General features: G+C 37.3%; 1 protein-coding gene across 1 annotated transcript in view; it reads right to left on the reverse strand.

Annotated features, from left to right (window-relative positions):
• Positions 1 to 373: 373 nt before the first annotated feature.
• Positions 374 to 25,741, reverse strand: part of LOC117289912 (ATP-dependent RNA helicase TDRD9-like) — a 57,621-nt gene continuing 32,253 nt past the window's right edge. Inside the window, exons 29-37 of the mRNA XM_033771115.1 lie at positions 24,328 to 24,459; positions 20,384 to 20,500; positions 18,947 to 19,017; positions 18,034 to 18,240; positions 16,495 to 16,633; positions 16,072 to 16,187; positions 13,847 to 13,913; positions 6,592 to 6,767; positions 374 to 5,296 (exon numbers count right to left, since the gene is read on the reverse strand). Of these exons, the coding sequence (XP_033627006.1) occupies positions 5,146 to 5,296; positions 6,592 to 6,767; positions 13,847 to 13,913; positions 16,072 to 16,187; positions 16,495 to 16,633; positions 18,034 to 18,240; positions 18,947 to 19,017; positions 20,384 to 20,500; positions 24,328 to 24,459 (1,176 nt within the window). The 3' untranslated portion in view covers positions 374 to 5,145. The remainder of the gene's footprint in view (positions 5,297 to 6,591; positions 6,768 to 13,846; positions 13,914 to 16,071; positions 16,188 to 16,494; positions 16,634 to 18,033; positions 18,241 to 18,946; positions 19,018 to 20,383; positions 20,501 to 24,327; positions 24,460 to 25,741) is intronic.

Genomic DNA, 25,741 nt, shown 5'->3' on the forward strand with positions numbered 1-25,741 from the left:
TGTACAAAGTAAACAGATATGTTTTCAACCGGGTTTTGAATTGCTCTGATGTCTCAGCCTGTTTAACAACCTCTGGAAGACTGTTCTATAACTGAACTGCTGCATATTGGAAAGAGCGGGAACCGTACGACTTGGTTTTGATAACTGGGGGGGGGGGGGTCAGAAGGGATTTATTTGAAGATCGCAGATTCCTGGACAGTGATCACTAGTGGCATATGCTGATAATGTTTTCTTACTAAATACATAGGCACAATTTGACTAATGTAAGCGCAAATATTGCAGCGGGATAACCAAGGGGAAGGGGTGGCTCGTGCCCCACCCCAATGATGTGCATGGCCCATGGGTCACTCCTTTTTTAATCTGGACTTTTGAAATTACACATTAGTCTAAGATTATCCAACACAAAATAACCGGATAATTAATGACATAAAGAGTGGGCCAAAAGGGGGTTTGTTTGGGGGAAATGCAGACGAAAACTACAGTTTTTAATTGGCTTCGGAAGTGATACATAGAAAAGGATGGTCCACCCTCGTGCGACCCCACCAAAATTAAAATGTTACCTATATCGGCACTGAAGTATCGTTTATACACGTAAACAAACCCGCAAGCAGGTTCGCTTTTATGGACTTTTTGTCGCATCCAATTGTAACGAAAAACATGTTGTTTTATGTCTCGACCAAGATGTGGTGCTGCTTGAGGGTATCACCGTAAACTACGCGAACCACCTTCGAGAACAACTGGTACTGAAATAAAGTCACCTTCAGAAAATGCGTAAAATTCTGTCCTTCTTTCCAATACATGGCAGGCCTACAGCGTGATTGAACTGTTCCTCAGCTTTGTTTTAATTCAACGAAGAAAATGTTTGGACATCACCCTGACTTGTGTACTGATGACTGGTAATGATGGTATTTCACCGGCAAACAATATGATGTCCGCTGCAAATGCAAAATGTGCCAAAATGAATCCGAGAGAACTCCAAGTTTCAACCCCATCATACTCTCAGTGAAGAAAGACCACACGTGACATTTCATGCTATAGGCGAAAACAAATTGAGGCAATAAACTTTGGTTTGGTCACCTCGGGCTAAATATACTATTTCAGAAAACCTACACCATTTTGTTCTACCATGATTTATTATCGAATTTCTTTAATGAGTTTTCTAATTTCATTATAACACTGGCATGTGAGTTCACGTTTCGAACACTTGTCAAGTCGGTCACCGACTGTGTATAGCTAAAAGTTTGCGCTTAATCCATGATGTCATATATCAGCTTTCAAGATGTTCAAAGGTGGGAGCATTTCAAGTGATGGACAATACCATTGTTCGATGTATGCCTATAAACAAAAAAAAGGTTGCTCTGTAATCCAAAATTGTTTCAACATCCAAAGTTATATCCAAACATTATTCTGATATCTTATGGTATCCAGCATTTTTGTTTATCACAAAGCTATTCAAATATCAAAGAGTTTTTCTGATATCCAAACAGTCCCAAATCTGATCTAACATTATTACTGATATCCAAAGTGGTTCTTATACCCAGACGTTGTTAGATTATTGCGTTATTGTGAAAATCCACACAGTGATCCTGATATTCGAACTATATGTTATATAGTATCTTATACATTATTATAAAATCCACAGTTATTAGGATATCCAATACGTTGTTCTGATGTGTACTTCTGCTATCGAAACGTTTATGATTTGTTGATGGAAAAACTATGACATCAAGCGATAATTTGATATCAAAAAGCCAGTTGTGTAATCCAAAACTTATTTTGACCTCTAAACAGTTTAGTCTGATATTTTCTATTCTTACAGGTCCAAGAGTTGTTTTTGGTATTAAAAAAATCATTCGTGTACAAAAAGCTATTTCCTATACCCACCATTGTGGGTAGACCTATACTGGAAGAAATAGTTTAAACGGCTATCTAACATGATTGCAAACAACGCTAAATATATCGGAATCCACTTGACATAATATAAATAAATTTCTTATACTCTACATCTATATTGCGCCAATTCCCTTTAAGATGGGAAGGAAATGAACCCAAATTTGTTGATTCCACGTCCCATGGGGCCTGACCCATTTCTGGATCAGTAGACTCATTTTGGGGTCAGTATGACCCGTAATCTGTGTCAAAATAAAACATAAATGGATCAAACTGTGAAACATTTCATTTTAACTGGTCAATTGTGACTCGGGGTTTTTGTTTTAAAACTGTATACAATAACTGAACGAGCGAAAAACCCGGCGACATCGCAGCACGGTTAAATTATTTATTCAGCATATATAATGGGAAATAATAATACCTATAGTCTTCTTTCGTTCCATTGTCTGAACACAGAAACAATGGGTTTGCTCTTTCCGCATCATAACAGATGTCCAGAAAATGCATCATTTACGAGTTGTTCATAAATGCATTAATTGCAAAGTGCGTCATTTGTTTGTGGAGATTACAATGACAACTGCTGATACTGAATGCATCCATTTGAATGCCTTTTGAAAGAAGAAAGAAAAAACTCCAATGATGGCCCTGAAAAAAGTACTGTTAAATAATGTTTCATCGCATCGTTCTGAAATTGATCAATGTTTTTGATGAAGGGAAAATGCATCTTCTCTCCATGGCAACATGTTCTAGAAATTTTCCAATCATGCACATTCCCCCACAATGGAGTAACGGTTTGGGAATAATTTTGAGTATACAGATGAAAAGGTGCGCTACCTGTGGGAGATGTGCAATCTTCGTTAATGACGCAGACACGACTTTTGTCAGAGGCTGAATTTGTTTACTTTAAACAGTCCGGAGACGATACTGAAGCAATGACCTTATTCACCCGACTCCATCAACAAGATAATCTTCACTCTAAATGTGCATGAACACGTTTGAGCAGTTTTGCTCACCATCTTTTAATAAATTATATTAAATTTTCAGTCTATTTTAATGTTAAGCTGTACTATAAACACATAGTTCTTAATTTCGGTTGCAACAACCGATATCAGCAGTTGTTTTTGAAAAAAATTCACTAAAGTGCACACTAAATAGAAACTGAAAATTGGAACATAAACACAGACAAAGAATCACAATGGCTTAACTTTTCTGGGTCCAAAATTTGACCGAGGTTTCTTATTGAATCAAACATTATAAGAGGTAAAAATATGAAAATAAATTACTTTACTATAACCATCTTCAGGTACAACGTGGTACAAGTTTAATAACAACGGGCTGCCTAGCCTCTTTTCAACATTCAGAGTCGACCTCAGAAAAAAACTAATACACCACAAAGACGTAACTAGTAATTAATGAAGCATTAACAGTTCTGGTTACAAAAAAAACCTGAGAATAATAGTAACGAAAATAGTCATCTCTTTTATGCACGTTTATTAAAAAAATAAATAAAACGTTTTTCTTCTTTAAATGTCTTTACTTTCTGACTATTTAAATGAACTATTTTCAAAAACTGCCAACATGAAAAACTAAAACGTTGGTCAATTACTCTGTTTTCATAGGAGTTTCAGGGTGGGTTTTCGGGGGGGGGGGGGCAGCTAGGTTCATCCAGACGACGTCTATGTTGTGAATATTTCTTTGATAAAGTGAAGGGTAACTATTATCACTATGTGTTCTCTCTCACTGGTAATTTAGGAGACCATAGGATGGCAAAATCAATATCATGATATAATAAAGACATGATTATCATTTTTGAAATTCCCTCTGCTCAAGGCGTTTCCACTCTGGGAAAACAAACATAATTTGATAACATTAAAGTAATTTTCCGCTCGGGAAAAACACCCTCAAGGGAAAAAACACCCTCTGAGGCTGTTCTATGTGAACAGCCATTTGAACAGAAAACAAAGGCCCTCAAAAACACTTCTGGTGTCTTCCAGAAATAGAAATAAAGTATATTAACTTTGGCAAAATTGTAACGTCTGGAATGCTGGCCCTGTTTGGGGTGCCCAGCTCATCTGGGCTCAACCTCACGGCTCTGCTCAAAGTAGAAAAATTCATAAGCATATCACATGGGTTGTTATGGAGTATGTTCCTGTGTGCAGCTAAGTATTAATTGTTTCAGATAGAAACAATAATTCTGGGCTGACAGTGTAAAGTAGAAAATAGTTATCGCGTAATTTCATGGCAAACAAAAGACCCATGCAGACAAATCAGTTTTCTCACAAGGTCCAAACCTTGCAGTTTATAATCAGGTTCAGGTACTAAAGGTCAGAGGCCACAAGGAACAAACCTCACATATTGGAATTGTGTTTAGGTACTAAAGGTCGTGTCACATGAGGCTCATCGGGCATCAAGCTCTAGGCAATCTCCAAACAATCACATTCCAGTTTTCTTGTGAGTTAAACTTACAGCTCGCCGAATATGTAATGTGATCAAGCAAAATGAGACATTAGTCGACCCAGGTAATTTTTCTATACATTTGAAAAAAAGCCCAGCATAATCTATGTTTTAAAACATGTTAAAACCCCATGTGGATACCACATTTAGTACAAAAGTCAAGAAAGAAGAAACACCAAGTACGAGAGAATAAAATTGAGAAAGAGGGATTTAAAGTTGAGTTGATATTTTGGCATAAATTTTCTATTTTAATTTTTTATTTCTTATTTCACCTCTGTTGGCCTGTTTTGGCTTGTTTCTCCAATCTGAGATTACCGACAAACGACTCATTTTGCTTAATCGCATCACATATCTATTGTGCTCCCGAGGTGTTTCTTCTGCACACAGTGCAATAAGGGCCATGCCACACGGGGCAATTTACAAGCAACCAGTTCCAGGCAATCTCCAAGAAGGAAAGGCATTCACATTTCAATGTTCACGTATTTTTCTTGTTGATTGTAAGAAAATGTTGGAAAAATGTGTCATGTGCCACCAAAGTGGTCCTAAAGCATGCACTGCAGTTGGTTGCCTCCAAGTTGCCTGTAAAAGTTGCATCGTGTGACAAGGCCCCAAGTTGACTCCAAGTTGCCTGTAAAAGTTGCCTCCAAGTTGCCTGACAACAGTTGCCTCCAAGTTGCCTGACAACAGAAATCACCGTGTGTGACATGGCGTAAAGGTTTGCCAATTACAATCTTCCTATCCTGAGCTTAGAAGTAGGAGTGATTTCTTCTTCTTTCTTTCTTTTACCCAGCTACAGGCGGCCTACTGAAAATACATCTGGTGTTCTTCGTCCAGTTTGTGCTCTTCTTGCATGTGAGATTGCGTTCCAAGATGGAAGAGAAGATCTCTAGGGGTGTAGCAGACACATTCACAAAGCCAACATTGGACCGGCTTCTCGAAGGGGACAGTGGATCTATTCAGAAAAAGAAAAGAAAAAAACTCATCCTCAGACATGTTGGAATGGATTATTCAATCATAATGACTCCTTCTATATAAATCGATTTAAAGAGTGGCTCAAAGGTCACATTCAGTTTTGTGATCCACTTGTTTTCCAATTGTCCCTATAAAAATTGGGGGAGATATAAAAGTATCTAACCCGACGTTAAAACAATACCAAACTTATTGTAACTTAATCTTTTTAATCTTTCCCTCTGTAAATGGTGATGGTTGTCTCTTAAAAGGCAGCGATGAAAAACGATTTTTGTTATTATTATAATAAACCAGTAGTAGAAATTGCCACTGTGTTTAATTTGCCAAGCAATGTTTGTGATCTGCTCTCTATGAAATCCCTACTGCCACAGAATCTGGCCTGTATTTAATTTGTTGTTCCCCCCAAATGGGGAGTATTTTGTACATGTGAGGTTGTAAGGTGGTTATTCTGTCTAGTAATTGATACAACAGTTGGCACAGGGGGGACAGGGGGAACACTATGGAAAACAGCTGAACAATATGCAGAGTTTTTTATGCTGCCTACAGTTTAACTCCTATAGCTCAATCCTAACTGCTTTTCACCGGCAATCATTGAACCCATGGGGCACTCGATACATGTAGAGACAGCAGACAGCTGCGTTGTTGTGTTAGCTAATAACTCAGCATCACATGCAGGGCACTGATGACCCAGATAAAGTATTTTTACTACAGTTTGTCATTGTCAATGCCATACCCATTTGATTTGGTAAACAAGCATTGGATGAGGCTACTGTTTAATAAGGGGTAAGGGGGGGTGATTGGGTGAGGAGGAACAGGGGAGAGGGGTGGAGGCGAGAGAAGAGGGGAAAGGAGTTTGGGGAAAAGGGAAGGCGGGAGATTTGAGAATGGCGTGCGGGAAAGAGGGGAGAGGTAGGAGGAAGATTGGAAGCGGCGAGGGAAAGATTGGAGAGGGGGTGTGATGAAGATAGGGTGGGGGTAGGGGGGCAATTGGAGGGGGTAAGGTAAAGATTGAAGGGGTCGTGATGAAGATAGGAGGAATGAGAGGAAAATTGTAGGGGGTAGGAGGAAACTTGGAGGGGGTGAGGGGAAGATTAGAGGGGGTGTGGTGAAGATAGGAGGGGTGGGAGGAAGATTACAGGGGGGAACTTGGAGGGGGTGAGGGAAAGCTTTTTTTTGGGGGGGGGGAGGGGGGGTAGGGGAAGATTTGGGGAAGAGAGAAGATCTTACGATCTTAGATTTGGGAGGGGGGAGGCGAGGGGGGGGGGCAAGGTGACATACCTATTTGCCTTAGCATGCATGCCATCTAGATGCCTCTTATTGTGCTGGTAGTTGATGAGGTTTCTCTCTGTGTCCTCTTCTGATTCCTGCAGCACGATGCTGTCGTGAAGTTGAAATAACTTTGGGAAGTGGTACTCATCTTCTTTACCATGTTCCAGCAAGTCATTGGGATCAAACTGGTGGATGTAAATAGCAAAACTTAGTGAAACTATGTTTGAAACATTGATATGTTATTATTAAACTTCCTACCTTGGAGGCTATGTGAAATAACATATACATGTACCTAAGAAAGCCACATTTTTTCTGGACAACTTAAAACAAATTTGTAAAGAATACACACCGTTTTTTAGATAACCCAACAAATCACTTAGTTTATGCCTATGTAAAGATCAGACATACCTAGAAACCCTGAATCTTAGTCCTGCAAAAACCTGCAGAACATTTTGTTTCCATTGTCATCACCGATTAGAGAAAGAAACCTTTACAAATGGACATTAAAAAGTACATACAAAATATAATTTGTCTGACGTTTTGTTTTTACCATACACAAAACAAACTTTGTAAACTCTGTGCCTTTCCAAGTCCAACAGACAAAAATAACTCCACAGGCACACTACTCGTGTGGGATTCGAACCTACGACCCCTGGCCATTCTAGGTCTCTGAGCATTCATTCATTCATTCATTATTGGTTTATTATTTTAAAAACAAATTCCCATGGCGACCGGAGGTTGAATTACAGGAAAATATACAGAGATTAAAAAAATAAGAAAAAATCACACTATTACACATTACACATTGAGCACGCCCAATGACAAGAAACCAGTTCCAAACTTTTCACCTTCAATGTGTTTCCCCCATCAGGACAGGGAGTAGCCACACAGACAGCCAGAATGATGAGCAATACAAATACCTTGATTAAAGAGTTTTCTAAAATGGTATTAAAAACAAATGGCCCTAAAGAGAATGCTAATCAATCATAATAAAACATTCATCCTTCAATACCTAAATAGATTAATAGATTTGGTAAAACTCATTTATTATGATCTCTCAAGTTATTTTCTCCCCCCCCCCCCCCCCCAGAAAAAAAACCCCACAAATTGAGTTAGAAATGGAACTGTATAATGACGTCAACCGAAAATTAAATAGGTGTATCCAATCCAAGCATTTAATTTTTTAGCCAGTCATGTTTTCAGTTTGAAAATCATCCATCAGGACTCCATTTCACAAAAAGAGTGAAGATTGATCTTAACTGTGAATCAATCTTAATAATGGTTTACATAAATAAGTCAAACATAGGGTGTTCATAGTACGATTGGCAAGACATCTATAAACTGTAGTAGGGGTCTCGTCAAAAAAAACCATTAATAACGAAACTCTAATGTCTTGATTAAGATGAATCTTAGAGCTTAATGAAATCAAGCCCTGATGTACTTTACAGAGTCCCACATTTTGCCTTTAATGTAGGTGTACTGTCATGGACCCAACTGCATAAAGCTTTTAAGCAGAAAACACTGCTTGACAAATTTGTTTGCTAAGCAAAAATTGAGTGGGGCAACCGCCGCAACAATGCATACTTCATGTAATTTTAGCTAGTAACCTATATTTCATCTAAGAAATACTTCTCTGTGCTTAGCATGCTTTTGTGCTTACATGCTTTATGAAATTGGGCCCTATATAAAGCAGTCATTCTTCTCACTAATTTTAACGCTTGGATTTGTTGTTGTATATAATTTTTTTCTCTGGCTTTATGGAATTTTAATATTAATAACTAAAATTTGTATCCCTCCATATCTGACACTTTCACTGTGGATGCTGCATGAAATATATAAATAAATAATTACATAAATAATCTACAGTAGGCAAATTGGTGAATATATTTTTTAGGTGGTTTAAAATCCAATACAATATTTTAGACTTATTAAGAGCTGAATACTGATATTTGTTTGTATTTTTACATGACTTTGCCATTGTACCAGTGAGTTGCAGGAAATCTATCATTCCACAACTGCACAAATGTTGTAGTTTTTATGAAGGGTTTTGTAAATGCCCTTTACTCTATTGCCCTTTAAAGGGTATATGTACGGTACTTTTTCCTAACAAAAAACACAATGTCAACAGATTTACATTAAACTTACATAGTTTGAAGATTATGATAGTAGAAAGCTTCCCTTGAAATGTTATTTACTTACTGAGGTGCTTTAGTTTTTGAGAAATGAGTATAAGTAATAATTTTCGTCTCAGTTTTAGCATGTAAAAACGCATTAACCAGTTATGCTATGGTTTTGGTATAATATCATAACTGGTTAAGGGGATTTTACATGCTAAAATAGTTTTGGTCTCATGAGACCAAAACTATTTTGTGACTTGTTTTACTCATTTCTCAAAAACTACACAACCTTAGTTAGTAATATTTGAAGGGAAGCATTCCACTATCATAATCTTCAAATCCTGTAAGTTAAATGTAAATCTGTGGACATTTTAAAAAAGTATCCGAGTCCTTTAATATGTGTTTCTTCATATTTTTTTTTACATGTACTTATATTTTCAACATTGTTAAATGACCCTTCCAGTTACTTCCAGTCATTTTGTAAACAGAGTAAATAAACAAATAAACAAAACAAATATTTCCAAACTGCATACCCTACCATTCAGAGGAATAACTAAAAGTCACTACATGCCAATGAGCCTCAACTTGTTCTTCTTGTTTCAAAAGAAGTTTCAAGATTTTCCTACCTCCATTGTCAGTGCCCATTAGACTTCTATCAAACTACTTCTAATTTTGTACGTCATGGCTGCATACCATGGAGACACTATTCCCTGCTCCCAGAGCGCATTCGTCATTCACATTGAAGTTAACCATATTAACCCAAATTTCACCTTAAAGTCCAACTTCCATCATTGAATGTTAGACCCATTAGCATTTTCATACAGAAAATGCATAATATTTTTTAAATGATATATATTTTTTTTAAACATACAAGAGGGAGAAAGGAAAGTGGAGAAACGTGGAGGCAGGATTGGTAGAAACAACAAAACATATTTTAAATTTAATCAGAAATTTGCTGGAAGTGGAAATACACACAAAATATTTTCATCGTTGCAGTGATTTCCTTAACATGACATTTAATGAATGAGGGCTTTTATGAACTTAAATTACTTCTCCCTGATTTTATTATTATGACAACAATACTTTGACTGGTCTTATGTCTGCCGCCAATGCCACACTGATCCATCTTCAGCCTTCTAAAATGCAACCAATTTTAATAAAAAATATTGAAAATTGAAGAAGAAAAAAGCTTGTTCAAGTGGGTCATGCGTCAGCACAAGTTTCCATCTAGATGATGCAAAGACATACACTTAAAAATGAAAAGGCTGATTTTAAGCTAGCTACATCAATGCAATCACACAACAAATTGAACAAGTTGAAATTGTTCTGATAAATGCTTCTGCATCTGATGTTAATGTGAAATTATCAGGCCTGGATGCTTCGTGTTTTGAAAGGGCAAGGGTACAAAGGCATTTCCTTTTTGTTAGAGGGCACCCTAATGAGGGTCTTGCTAAATTCTACTGGAGCATTTGGAGAGCACCAAGGCATTAATAGCCAGGGAAGATAAGTATCAGGCCTGGATGGTGATATAAAAATCAGTTTAAAAAAAAAAACACAACAAAAAACCAGACATCGATGTTTCATATAACAAACTATATATAACAAACTATCGTGGAATTAGCTGTCATCTTTGTTGACTACGAGTCAAATGAAATCACTGTGAGTTGCAACAAATTGATCTGCTTCATTTAACAGTAAGGCCTACATGCACATTATGTGAATGAGCCGCAGCATAAAGTGCTGTTTGCAACAGAAGATGTCAATCGGCAATAATAACTTGAGAAATTACTTCACTACCAATTGGAGCATATTTAATCTAGATCCGGGCCAAATTTCATGGAGCTGCTCGACAACAATAAGTAGCTAAGCACAACAAAAATTAATCTATACCAGAATCAGGTTACCGGCCAAAATACCATTCACATGTACCATCTGCGACTGGTATCCTGCTAAGTTTTTACTGAGCAGAAAGTTATTAAGCAATATGCAGTGCTTAAAGACACTGGACACTACTGGTTATTGTCAAAGACCAGTCTTCTCACCTGGTGTACCATGATGGTTCAATAAAGGTTTGCGAACTTTTCTGCGAGCAAACAAATCCGAAATCCGATTTAAATAGGACCCATACCATAATAATAATAAATAATTCTTATAAAGCGCATAAATTCCATCCATGGCAAGACCCAATATCAATGTACGGGCATGAAACTAATTTAAAGAACATTAATTTAATCATGTAAAAGATCCGTTAAAGATGGATGATTATATAAATCATTTCGTGTCCGTGTGCCTTTAAAGATAAAACCGCTCCATTAACCACCACTCTGAGCCATCATTCCTCTACACATTCACAGTCCGAGATTGAAATAAAACAAAAACTAGAACCTTGGGGCATCATTTTGAGGAATGCGGTCGCACTAAACGGATTTTCGCATTATTCACAATAATGACTCCGCATTTAGTGCTACATTCATCAAGGTGTAAACGCGTCCAGATGCCATTAGATGGTGATAAAACCCCCATGGCCATTTCAACCTTCAGTACATTATTGATGACGACGAAGGTGTCCCTTGGAAACTGCTGTGTGTATGTGTGCTGTACACGCCAGCTGTTTTAATACACTGTGTCCGCGCTGAAGATTAAGTTTGTAATTACTTAGCGCGCGTCTCTCAAACCCTTCAGATTTTCCCATACACTTTGGAACACTTAACGGCTCAAGAGCGTACTCAATAAAAGGGGGGGGGGGTCGAGGAAGGGGGAGGGGGAGAGCAGGAATACATGCAGATTAAAATGTGTATTCATGAATAATATACCTGAAAAAATGGTACTTGTGTTTTCAGAGCCAACAATCCCACAAAAGAGATTTACACATGGTTGTACCCGCAAGTTTACATATTTATAGTATGTTCCTATGTCTGTCTCTCTGTCTGGCTCTTTTCTTTTTACGACTGAAAGAAGGCGCCTTCACCAACCCTTAATTTCTCTATTAAATACATGTAGATTAAATTGTGTGTTCTTGTTTTTCTTTCTGTCTCGCTCTTCTTTTCTCTTGAATTTGAAAGAAGGCGCCGTAACCAACCCTTAATTTCTCTATTGAATACATATAGATTAAATTGTATATTCTTGTTTTTCTTTCTGTCTCGCTCTATTCTCTTTACTTCTGAAAGAAGGCGCCTTCACCAACCCTCAATCTCTCTATCCTCTTGTCTGTGCTCCCGTGTAGAGCTACAATATCCCTATGGAACCTCTTTGTTTCACTACATGTACACACTTCAAGTCTCCACTGCACATGGGAAGCCTCTTCACCAGTCTTTGACCCCACTCTCTGCCTCATACATGCTCCCAGGGAGAAGGAATACATTGAGTGTTCTTGTTTTTCTTTCTGTCTGGCCCTTTTTTTCTTTTTTACTGAAAGAAGATGCCTTCACCAACCCCCAATCTCTTTACCTCTTGTTTGTGGTTCTGAGTAGAGATATAGTATCCCTATGGAACCTCTTTATTTCACTACTTTCAAAGTCTCCACTGCACATGGAAAGATAATAATAATAATAATGGAAAGCCTCTTCACCAGTCTTTGACCCCACTCTCTGCCTCATACATGCTCCCAGGGAGAAGGAATACATTGGGTGTTCTTGTTTTTCTTTCTGTCTGGCCGTTTTCTCTTTTTTACTGAAAGAAGATGCCTTCACCAACCCTTAATCTGCCTATCCTCTGCGCCCGCGTAGAGCTACAATATTCCCCATGGAATCTCTTCATTTCACTACTCTCAAAGTCTCCACTGTACATAGAAAACCTCTTTACCAGTCTTTGACCCATCTCTCTACCAGTGTTCCAGTATGTCATCTCCTAATTTCTACTTTGAATCTCTTGCTCGTTTTGAAACAGTGCCCTTGGGGTTCCACTCTGTTATTTTGCAGGTGCATCTTGCCCCAGTGCATGCTGAGGTGGTTTCTCATCAAACATCCACTAATCTCCCCGCAGACGCAGGCCATTGTTTTTGTGCTTTATAAATTTCTCTTTATTATTTTTATTATGCTAACTTTGAGCTGTCCATGCCAACCAGCACGCGGTTTGTTTATCGCCAAAGGCTGTCGATCAAGCAAAACCATATCACTCTAGAATGCTCATGAAAACGTTAAAAAACCGGTTCTGAATCCTCCTCACTTTTCAAAGTGGATGCTCTACCATGGTGCCATACTAGTATCATGAGCACTTTATGAAAGGTGGTGGTAAAGCTAGACAGTGGAGCATCCTGTAGACAGTGTCTAGTAGAATTGGCTGCCTAGACACTGATTGTGGAATTTGTGAAAAGCACTTTGTAAACCATGGATCTATGCTTCTTGATTTCCTTCGAAATTGCATTGTTGCAACAGAATTGTTGTCTGTTTGCCTTGTTAAATAGAACCACGAAAACCTGAACCCAATTTCATGGCTCTGCTTACCGCCGAATTCTGCCCTTACGATCACGATTCTTTTAGGTGGCTGTTGGTGGTATTCAGAGAAAACATGAATCACATATGGTGTTGTTTCAAAAGGCTGATATTTACAAAGTTATAATCTACCAATGAACAAAAAGGTGCTATTTAAGTCAGTCCAATTCAAACGCAGACAATCAGAAACTATATATCTCCTAGAATAACTATCAATTTGTTCCCAATGGAATACCATTGATGGAATGAGAAAGTTGAAAATTTTAATCTAATAGTCCCAATGGTTATTAAAAAAATAACAAAAAACCCACACACACATCACACAAAATGAATGTAAAAAAAAATTCTGAGGTAAAAATTGACCAAGCTTTGTACAATCCTCGAAGACACTATCAGCCCAAAGCAAACTCAACGCATAGGCAACTTAACAAATAATATCAAAAAAAACAAATCAGACACAGAAAAATATGCAATAAAATGTATGTTAACATTTACGCTTATGATACTCTCATTTGAAATACAAAGAAAAGAAATGGAGATTACGGAAAAATGACAAGCTTCAAATCTGAAATCTGACTGATATCATATGAAGACCAATCCTCCAGGGAACCATCTCTGTCTGAAATAATATACCTTAGTGTCATTACCAGAAATATATAATGGTAATGGTAATTATAAAAGTAATCTGGGAAGATGTGAGAGTTTGAGGAGACTTACCTGTTGCCATAGATACGCTCGGCCAAAATGAACTGGCTCAGCTGCCACTCGCCTCTTCAGGAATAACCTGTCAACAAAAAATCAATCAATCAATCAATCAATCAGTCAATCAATCAAAATATTGATCATCGGGGATAAAGAATACTATTTCTATACTATAATATAATAACCGTTGCTATTCTAGAGCAGATACTCTATCACTAATAATAATAATGTTAATCATACCATTGATAATTAATAATTCTGCTACTACTAATACTGATGGTAATATTAAAAATAATACTACTACTAATAATAATTATATCAATATTTATAACGCCCTGTCTAGTTTATGTGCACAACCCTATTCAGAGGTGCGGCACATAAGACACATAATAAGCAGAGAAAAATAGAATACAGAGATACACACCATAAAGTGTACAAATCATTACACATTAAATGACACACAGACCACTAAACAACCAAGACTAGAGACAGCTTGAATACTGCATTTTAGCAGCGGGTACTACACAGGTTTCAATAGATGCTCAATCTGTATCATCAGGGAGAAAATATTAGTTGATTATCATTAAAAGGTACATCTTAGATCGGCTGTACTGGATCTTTTTATACAGTGAGTTTCAACAAACACACACAACTAAATAGAAGAGTATCGTCTTTTTCTTATAGATTATAGTGAAGTCAGGTATGATCTGGTAACATCTCCCAAGATCTCACAGCCCAAGAGCATCCATTTACTTCAATGCTCAATAGTGAAAGAGTACAAGAAGAGAATTCCCTGCAGCTAATCTTGTTAGCAGATGATTTTTAAGCTCTTAGCTCTTGAGACAGGTAACTTTGTTATGATTGCCCCCTGAGACCCGCACTAATATTGATGTTTATACGAAACACGAAGGCTCTCCACATTCTTTTCCTTTCCTGAATATCAAATAAGCAGACAATTTGTTTCCATACTTCCAAGCTTTGTGAGTCTGTTTTTCAAACTGAAGCTTTCATTTAATCTAATAAATCGATGGCAGCTTTACACAAGAGAAATGATTCCAAACTACACTACATCATCATGCAATAGTACAGGCTCATATGCTTCGTTCTTTGAAAGGCCAAGGGAACTCAGGCATTTCCTTTTTTGGTAAAGGGCATCCTATTAGGGAATAGTTAAAATTCTACTGGAGCATATCAAGGGCACCAAGGCGTTGCCTCCGTGAAGTATCGGGCCTGGAATATGCTATACCCCTTATCTTTGAAACACAGATTTTCAACTGCTAACTTAAAGGGACACAAGGCCCTTAAAATCTCTCAAAATGTTGCCCTTTAAAATGCTCATTTTCCTTTTGTTCATTCAGTCAACAACAAAGACTGCCTCACAATCAATCTATCATAAAAAAGACACGTTGTATTTCATCAACTTGTATAATGATAAAAACCATAACAATAGTGGTTCACTTTTTATATTGTGCACATTCAATTAAATGTAGACAAGTCATAACAATCATGAAATAATGAAATACAGAACGATGATAATGTACGATAATACAATGTAGACAAGTCATAACAATCATGAAATAATGAAATACAGAACGATGATAACGTACGATAATACAATGTAGACAAGTCATAACATTCATGAAATAATGAAATACAGAACGATGATAACGTACGATAATACAATGTAGACAAGTCATAACAATCATGAAATAATGAAAAACAGAACGATGATAACGTACGATAGTACAGAACGATGACAACGTACGATAATACAGAGCGATGATAACGTACGATAATACAGAACGATGATAACGTACGATAATACAGAAAGATGATAACGTACGATAATACAGAACGATGATAAGGTATGATAATAAAGAACGATGATAACGTACGATAATACAGAACGATGATAACGTACGATAATACAATGTTAAAAACATAAAATATCACAATAAGAAGACATGGATTGGTAAAAAGTTAGAAAATACTACCATAATAAATTTGTAAAAAATTTGATTAAACAAGACCCATTTAGAACTCCAAGAAGCACTTGTGGTTCAGTGCATTGCTCAAGGGTGCAAGTTTCATGACCAGATCCACACTCTGCTGCTGACAGCACCACAGCTTGGTTCCGGTGAACTTGACCACTTGGCCATGACCCGCAACACACCATAGAAGTGATTTGCAACTAGAATGACAGTGGTGTTATATTGAGTAGAGATGAAACAAGAACTTACTGCAGCATCTCGTCTCTAGCCGCCTGCTGGATCTTCATTATAGCGGTTGGTCCCCATCCTTTCATTGCCTCTTCAGATCCAATGGCAATATTTATGGCCGTTCGGATACCATTAATCTGTAGTAAGATCAATCAAGGACGGAGCATATCATGGATAAGTGTATTGCTTAAGGACACAGGTGTCATGACTGGGACTCGAACCCACACTCTACTGATCAGAAACACCAGAGAATCTGGTGCTCTGTACCGCTTGGCCATGACTCGCCACTGGCTGGCATCTGATGCTAAAACTAAATAACATTCAACTCAAAACTCACACTGTATTTACATACTTCCAGAAAACAGCACAAAGCCATAACAATTATTAATAAAGAAGTGACCGATGACATAGAATACTATTCAATTGTATTTTATAATAACCTACATCTGCAATGTCCTGATTCAAAATGACCGAGTCAAAGGTCACCTCGATGTCATGGTCTGGTAACACGGCTCCTTTGGATTCAGGATCATAACCAAGACCACACAGAGCTCCTGCCAGTCTGGTGTTATCCTTGTCAGTCCTGCAGTGTAAAGAAAAAGGAAACTGTCAAAGTTTTAGGAAGGCACAGAATTTACAGGCAATTTGGTTCTAAGTAGGATTTGAAACTTTGCATGGTGGAAATACGAGATAGTAAGGTTTGCGGTAACACCATTTGTGGTTCTAATAAATTTTATCATATTTCGATCCTCACAATTTCTTCAAATACTATTTCACCAGTCTTCCAAATGGCAACTTCAATTCCAAAAATAACAGTCCCACTCTTATGTTGTCTCTAATTTTAATTGATTTGAATAATGTTAATTTGGACCCCCTCTGAAGGTGATCCCTTACAATGCCTCTTCCCAGGTTGTATCGTCAACGTTTTTTTTATTAAGATATTAACACAATGTATTTTATTCAAATGAAAACCAAAAGACCACCAGGCTTGTCCCATTGTGAGTTTACTAGCCCTCCGCTAAAACCACAGGCCTGAAGCCATTGTTAATTTAAAGAGACAGTCGTCTCACTTGGTGTATCCCAAGATATGCATTAAATAACAAACCTGTGAAAATTTGAACTCAATTGGTCATCGAAGCTGCGAGATAACTATGAAAGAAAAAACACCCTCGTCACTTGAAGTTGAGTGTTTTCAGATGCTTGACTTTGAGACCTCAAAATCAAATTCTGAGGTCTCGAAATCAAATTACTTTTAGAGGGAGCCGTTTTTTTTAACAATGTTTTATACTATCAAGAGCTCTCCATTACTCGTTACCAAGTAAGGTTTTTTGCTGATAATTATTTTGAGTAACTACCAATATTGACAACTGCCTTTAAAGCCCTGAAATCATAACATTAACAATGCATCCAAAATGGCGACAAATTTAATTAGTCTTCAGCATTGCCATTCTAGCCAAAGCCAAAGGCGTAGCCAAAATAAACCTGAACCAACAACACAGAAGAGTAAGTAAGCCAGAGCACTAACAGCTGATATCATGCAATTCATCATAAAAAAACAGTGAAGAGATGACGGCCACCCCTGCTCGAACCGTAAATATATTCCTAAGTGAATTAATAACGGTAGAAGCAAGCTGAGCCAACTCTGTGAGTGGTGTCAAACTTGACACTAGTAAAATGAATTTTGAATTTCACAGTGTGTCAACAATGAGACAGCAGGGGAATATTACTATCAACGTCACCCAAAGTTTGCTTTCCATTATTGCTTTCTGTGTGTACGGTGAAAAAAACACAATACAAGGAAAGAAGGCCACTCATAAGCTTAGAATCCATTCCGAATTATCAATGTTTCAATTGTTGGTTCTTTTTTCAAAAAATTTCTTTTCACCATAGTTATCTTTTCGTTTGAGTTCACCACTTGGTTTTCCCTGTAAAAGAGCTTTATAAATATTTATTATTACATATGTCTCTTTCTTTTGTCCATACCTGAGCTCAATGGCTGGTGTAAACAGCATGCAGACAAGACTGGGTAGGTCAGGTATGTTGGGCATCATTGTTGTATCCCTGCTAAGCAGCGTGTTGCCCGAATGATTGAGGCCGACGTTAGCGGATACCATCATCTTGGTAAACTTCTCCTCCGGGGCGTTGCTCAGGGCAACTGAGTTGATGCTGTCTCGCTCTACTCTGGTTGCCCTGGGAAGAACAGAAATTCATAAATACAATTTCAGAATTTTAAAAAGCTTCATATACCTTTAATCTATTTCATTCAAGGAAGCTGGGCCAAATTTTATTATAATAATAATAATAATAATAATAATAATGATAACAATAATACCAACACTTATATAGCACCTAGATCATGTTGAAATGCTCTGGGTCCCACTAGTAAAAAACTAAGAAAGTACAAATAAGAAACAAAATTACATGTATAACAGAAGGAGATTCATATTAATTTTGGTTTTTACCCATACACCGATGTGTGTTAGTACTGTATTCTCGGTACTTTCCCGAGTCCTGTGAAAAAATATCACAGGCATGTTACTCTGGTGGGATTCGAACCCACGACACTTGCAATTCTAGAGCAGTGTCTTACCAACTAGACTATCGCCCGGTAGCTAGAGGCAGTTTGAATCCTTTGTTTTGGCAGCGGGTACCGCAACGATATAAGGAGATTCAATGCATTGAAATTATAAAACTGCATTTATGGCTCTGCTTACCGTTAAAACAATGCTTTTGGAAGCAGGGAGTTCCGTTCTATCGTCAAGCATATTTCACAGGTTAGCAGGGAACGAGACTCAAACCAATACTCTACTTCCATCAGAGTAAACCATTATGAATGAATACACACATTTGTGTGTAATTGTTAATTTTCATCATGTAAATTTAAAATTTGACTTACTTCATTCTTCCGACGCGAGTCATACTGCTGAACCTCACCTCGAACGGACTAATTGGACCACGGAGAAACGCCTAAAAGCAAAAAATAAATAAGGGAATCAATGTGTGGTACGAGGCCTGGTTCTTCATAATTTTACCGAGACGAAGTCGAGGAAAATTATCAAGAACTAGGGCTCGGCGGGTTTAAACCACTAGTTGAAAACGGATTCAACACACTTTGATTCCCATTCATAAATACCTTTTCGGTCAAAAAAAGTCAACACTTTTGGTCAAAAAGTAAAATAAATGCAAAAATTATAATTGTTCTATGATTTCTTTCAACACAACACCCCTCCAGCTATGAAATGGTAAGGCCCTCCGCCGCCCTTGGGTAAACAACTCCTTATAAGGGACTGCTGTGTGCGTCGCGCGTATCGCGTGATGTGGCACAACTGTCCCGGTCAATGCTCTCGACCAATAGGAATGAAGAAACTGTCTTAAAAGCACAAGTGCACGCTCGTATGTCACGCCCATGTTTCAACACTTTTTACCGGTCATAAACAAAGGTTCATACACACCCACGTGACGCGCTCTCCACCAATAGGAATAGCGAAACTGTCCGAGGTATTTATGAATAAACATGTATGACTTTCTTGAGCTGTTAAAATTTTGTGACATTATACAAAAGGCATTAAATTTGAATTAAACTGAGATAAATCAAAAAGCGTTGTTTAAAATCCAGGCATGATATCTGACCAATCAAATATGAAAAAAACATAAAAAGATAATTTTGTATCGAGTACAAGGGCTGAGCTTCATAGTGGTACAGGTTTAAACAAAAATATTATTTCTTATTATTCAATAACAGTTTTACTGATTCTCTGTGTGGTGAGGTCAAACAAGAAACTGGAAAAAATACATAAAAACATTCCTATGATTATGGGTTGACAGACGACAAAATTACTGAGCTTTCTAGCCCTAATGCTGAAGGTCTCCCTAGTTTATCAATTAGTTTGTTCAGTTGGAGTGCCAGTATAAGCCAAACTTACAACTGCTGATTTTATTTTAATCATATCGTAGTGTGACTGGTAACCTTATTCTGGCAAGCATAGTTGATTCGTGCTAAGTGATTTACTAGTTGTGATTGTGCCAGTTGAAGGTGCTAATAATATCAAAGCCACTGTTAATATCAGGGATGTGATAGGCTGTTGAGGAAAAAAACCAAAACAACTCCGAGTGCAAAGCCCAATGTTAACATTTATCTTTGGTTTTGAAAGCCCTACACTGCAATATGGGGCGTTTATCTTGATTTTTTTATATAAATTGGATCTTAAAAAAATGTAAAAAAAATCACGGAAAATTGAGAATTCATTATTTTTTTAGAGCAAAAAGACAACAGAATTCCGGTTAAAATGGAAGAATCACATCCCTTTAGTGTATTTAAGAAATACTGCCTTACCCGTCCACTCTTTCTGGACGTCAGAGATCCAAACACTTCCGAGGTATTGGAAACCTCCGTCCAGCCAGGGTCAATGTACTTATAGGCAACCTCCTCTTGTCTTTGTAGATTGTTCATCTGATGAAAAAGAAATAAGACAGGAAATAAACATTTAGCCGAACCATTTTAGCAAAAAACCTGTGCTGCTTGACTCGTTTAATTGGAGCTAACTACTCTGTCGATGCTACTTGTTGACTTATCACAAATCTTCACTGGTTACCCATCCGGCAGTTTATTTCATGTTAAAGCCATTGGACACTTTCGGTAAACAGTATTGTCCAAAGGCCCACACTTCGTGTATCACAACTTATATATAAAATAACAAACCTGCGAAAATTAAGGCTCAATCAATAAATCCGTAATTCTCGATATCGAGAATTGATATATGTTTTAATGTTTTCTCAAAAAGTAGAGCATTTCATGGAATAATATTTCAAGAGAAATCTTTCAACATTACCTTGTGTAAACCCTGTAAATAATTGTAAATCTGTGAACTTTTTTTTCTTTTTCTGTTCTGAAATTGTACCGGTATAATGGCTTTAAATTCTCTTGATGATACACAAGTGCATACATGGTATTGCTCCTAAATACTTGTGTGATTTTCTCGCTTTTTATCTACAAAAATATTAAATTGGATAAGCGTGACCTATCATCAAACGCACACAAGACTTTGGAAATCAATGTTGTGTTGACATAATTCTGATTATGCAACGTTATTGATTATAATGCAAAGTGACAAGTATAAATATAGAGAAAGGAACAATTTACAAATACTGAGTCAGTATCACAAGAATACTAAAAAGGTTTAGTTATGATATTAGTCCTTGGAAAAAAAGTAGAAATATGTAATCGAGTCAACGGCTGGCCTACATGTACCCATAGTGTGGGCTAGGATAGAGATTGCTGTAGCACTTAAAGACACTGGACACTATTGGTAAGTGTCAAAGACTAGTCTTCTATCTTGGTGTATCTCAACATATGCATACAATTACAAACCTGTGGAAATTTGAGCTCAATGGGTCGTCGTAGTTGCGAGATAATAATGAAAGAAAAAAAACACCCTTGTCACACGAAGTTGTGTGCTTTCAGATGCTTGATTTCAAGACCTCAAATTCTAAATCTGAGGTCTCGAAATCAAATTCGGGGAATATTACTTCTTTCTCAAAAACTATATTACTTCAAAGAGAGCCGTTTCTCACAATGTTTTATACTATGTTTTAACCTCTCCCCATTACTTGTTACTAAAAAAGGTTTTATGCTAATAATTATTTTGAGTAATTACCAATAGTGTCCACTGCCTTTAAAGGCTAACTAACTTCATACAAACTGAAGAGCTCTAACACCAACAAGAAGTTGTTGCTACAAAAGCTCTTACATTTTAAAAAATTAGTTTGTCTTTAAGTTCTGCGCCTTAAACACCCAGCAGGGTGGATATGTGCGCATTACAAGAATTTATTATTATCATACTATTATTACAACTATCTTCCCTGTTTTATGATGAGCGCGTCACGTGGGGGTGTTTAAACGGTTGATAAAGACACAGCTGAAGCTGTTAAGACTGGCTGGCTTCCGCGCATCGGGTGCGCGCGCATAAGATTTTCACACAATTCATAGCTATTAGTAACAGCGCGTAATATGTAAGCACGCGCGCGTAATCTATTTCTGCGCGCGCGCGCGTACACACAACCCACGCGCATCAAACAGATTCTTCACAAAGCTTTTAATTTTTTTGTTTTCAAACCTCAAATTTTCAATTGTCAAAGTGTCTAAAAATGTATTTTGTTTAACGTTAAAGGGCATTTACAAAAGGGAATAAAAGAGTAGTGACTCGTTGCAGGGTCGTTGCCGTGCAATAAAGGCCCGGTTTTAAACGGCCGTTTAAGAACTCGTCGCTACCCTTTTATTCCCTTATTTCAGGCTATTTAATCACAATTGTTTCATTTTTTTTCCAAGGAAAACAAAAAAACAAGGAAACAAATATCTAAAATCTGAAGAATAACATGCCTGAATAAAGTACCTATTAATTGAAGAGTGGATTCAAACATACATCTCAATAAACATCAAGTAGGCTTCAGAACTTACATGTAAGATTATTGCCGCTGTCGCACCATTGCTTTAAGTAGTCAACGACTGGATAAATCAAAAGCTGTTGAATTTTTGTGTAAACTCAAACGAGTTTGTTGAAATGCCCGAGCTTTAGTAAGAGGAATTAACCAAAACAAGCTGTCCGAAATGCCTTTCAAACAAGATTCCCAACTGAAGAAAACTTTGGGAACCACGCTATTAAATCAACTGTATAATCTGTTATCTCTTCAACTGGCAAGGAATAATCAATAACTCTTCTCAATCCTCGGCAAAAAAGTTAAAACAATTTACGGCAGATAAATAAGCGCTTATCGTCTGATAACATTAAAAGCCAGGTTGCTGTCCTCAATAATTACAGCGACTATCTAGAGTCCTTTAACTTGGTCTCAAATTATCAATAACGCAATTGTAACCCTTCGTTAACCCCCCCCCCCTCCCCCCATCTCCTTCAGTTTACAAAGGCTGCCATCAGCTTAAAGGTATTACACAGGATTGGTTGAGCTGACAAAGTAGTCTAGTGTTACTGGTATTCAGCTGTTGTTTGCTTATCCTGAAAATCACATGGAATTTGATTCGTAATCCTGTTTTTGTCAAGGAAGAAATTTCATGCTAAGCAAATTTGTGTGCTTAGCAGCTCTATGAAATTGGGCCCTTGCCTCAAAATAACACTCCACACTCACAGCAATTGCCGTGGTGCTCTGAGATTTTGCTGTGTTTCCCCTTTGCAAAGCTCCAAAACAAATTGACATTTTCCTCATACATTAGTGCCCCCTACCAGAGAAAAATTGCTATGCACCTTCAGGAGCTAAGTTAATGTACTTTTTAGCAGAGATTGACAACAATGACAAGACTGTAATGCGATCATGAGAAGCTCTCCATAAGGTCCCTGATTGGACGCTGTAGCTGAATAACACTGCCTGTAATTACATCACGCGTTTGTGGCTCTGAACCCACAAGGAGTTTCCAGAAAAAGACTTCGGTTTTAGGATGAGTAGATAGACATTCATGGTTCTTGACTCTTATTGTTAGGGATGTATTTATGTATGAATGCCTTGAGTTGTCTGGTAGCTGCCTTTGAACCCTATCGGTATAAGTATGTTGGTTTGCATGTTGTCAATGTTTTTTTATCTTCTGTCTTCAATCTTCAATCTTCAATCTTCAATGGTGGAATCATTATCCAGCTATCTATAGCTATACTAGGATGGTGCAGAAGTGACGTCACAGGCAAAGTGCATAAGAAATAAGGTGAAGTTAAGGTGTTGACAAGAAAAAAGACTGATAACAAAAGACGATAACTTAGGGTGCGTAAAAACTGAATGATGAATTAGAGGAGACGTGAGCCCACAGGTAGCCTCATCCCTCTAATAGCTGATAGGGCAGTTTCTTTGATACTCCTAGGCTCAAATACATGACTCTGCTATCGTAAGCAAAGAATCAACAATAAGGGAAGCAGGTAGTTCAGCACTCGAATCAACAATAAGGGAAGCAGGTAGTTCAGCACTCGCGTCAAGTGTGCACATTTTTGCTTGTGCTCGTACGTCTTCCATGTTACTAGGCATTCTTAGCATACAAAGCTTGCCAATAATTTTGCGCTCGCACAGTAAGCGGAAAATAGTGATGGTGACAACTACGCCAAACACATTTACTAATCCTGCTCACAACCTGTAGGCAAGTGTAAACACATCCCAGTAATGGCAGACACCACAGTACAGAACAAAGGTAAATGGTCTAAAATCTCTTTAAATAACACATATAGGTAAAGTTAAAATAATACAACAATAATCAAGCATAATACAAAATCTGTTCTGAATTAACTTTACCTTCGAGACGTACGGCTCTTCAGCTTTGTCGGCCTTGTTTTCATGTATCAATATTTGATTGATGTGCAAGGACGGTTCTTGGCAGCAGTCGTAAAGATCCACTCTTAGCGTCCCACTCACCACAGAAAACACCTGCAGATTTCAACAACATAATGGAGTGGTTTATTAGCAAGGTCTTGCATAGGTTAGAATCAGAGAATTAAAGAATGGCATTGAGTTCTAAAACATTTGTTTTAAAACCGGTAGGGTTGTGGCCCGTGCGATAAAGGAACGCACCAAAAACGAGGTCCTCTATCAACCATCCATAACTACAGCCGGTTACAACTGGGTTGAAAAATCTTTTATTCCAATTCATTAATTGCTTTTTTTCTTTAAAAATCCACAAACCATTAAAAGTTAGAAAAATTTTCATAAATGAAAACCATAATACAACAGAGTTACCTGCCCAACAAAACCTTACAGGAGGTCGGTGGTTCAAATGACGCTCTAGTATTTTATTTTTTGTTCAACCCAAATTTATTCTCTTAAAAGTTTCAAGATCCTACTACTTTTGTTCTAAGGTGCACACTTTATATATATGTAGCATTAAAACACACCCACACTCGCAAAAAACTTTGAATTAAATTTAAGGCTGCTACTATATATAATATGGATTATGTTTAATAAACAAAGATTTCAAGAGATGTAACATCAAATTCTGTGACCTAGATTAAATGTCCCACCACGGTTGAATCAGCAGTCAAGCTAGACGGCGTGACGTCAAATCTAATGAAGACACATGTTAGCGCCGATTGTTTAGGGCAGTGATTTATGGCGTCCGATAGCAACATACTGCCACAGATATTAAAATGTTCAAAACATATGAAGATGTGACAACCATTTTCATATAGACATGCCAACAATTATTGATGTGGTTGTGGCTTTTTAATTGCAACGCACTTTAAGGGGGTGTAGAGATTTATTATAATATGACTCGCACAAGGATCCTAGTCAGTTTATTGATAGAACAAGCATACTGCGAGAAAAATCAATCTTAATATTAATCTAATAGTTAACTGGGGGACATCGTAGGGCACCGATGAAGGGTGTTTTTTTCCATCACACAAATGACTAAAAATCTGTGTGTCATTTGAAACAAATTTGAGTGTCTTCTTAGTCCCCAAAATAACATGGACTGTTCCGTTTGAATCGGTTTGCTTCATAAAATGGAATTGTCCAGATGTTAACGAGTACAACATGAATCATAATTTTTATAGATTTTAAAATTGCATTCTGGATAAAAGTAATTTTTTGTTTTTACCCATACACTGTATACTTTCCAGAGTCCTGTGAATTTCTTTGTCATAAATAAGTACAAAATATCCACAGGCATTTTACTGTGTTTTTACTGTGTTTTTTACTTCTAGGGCTGAAA

Source organism: Asterias rubens, chromosome 1, assembly GCF_902459465.1.
Source record: "Asterias rubens chromosome 1, eAstRub1.3, whole genome shotgun sequence".
Taxonomy (NCBI): domain Eukaryota; kingdom Metazoa; phylum Echinodermata; class Asteroidea; order Forcipulatida; family Asteriidae; genus Asterias; species Asterias rubens.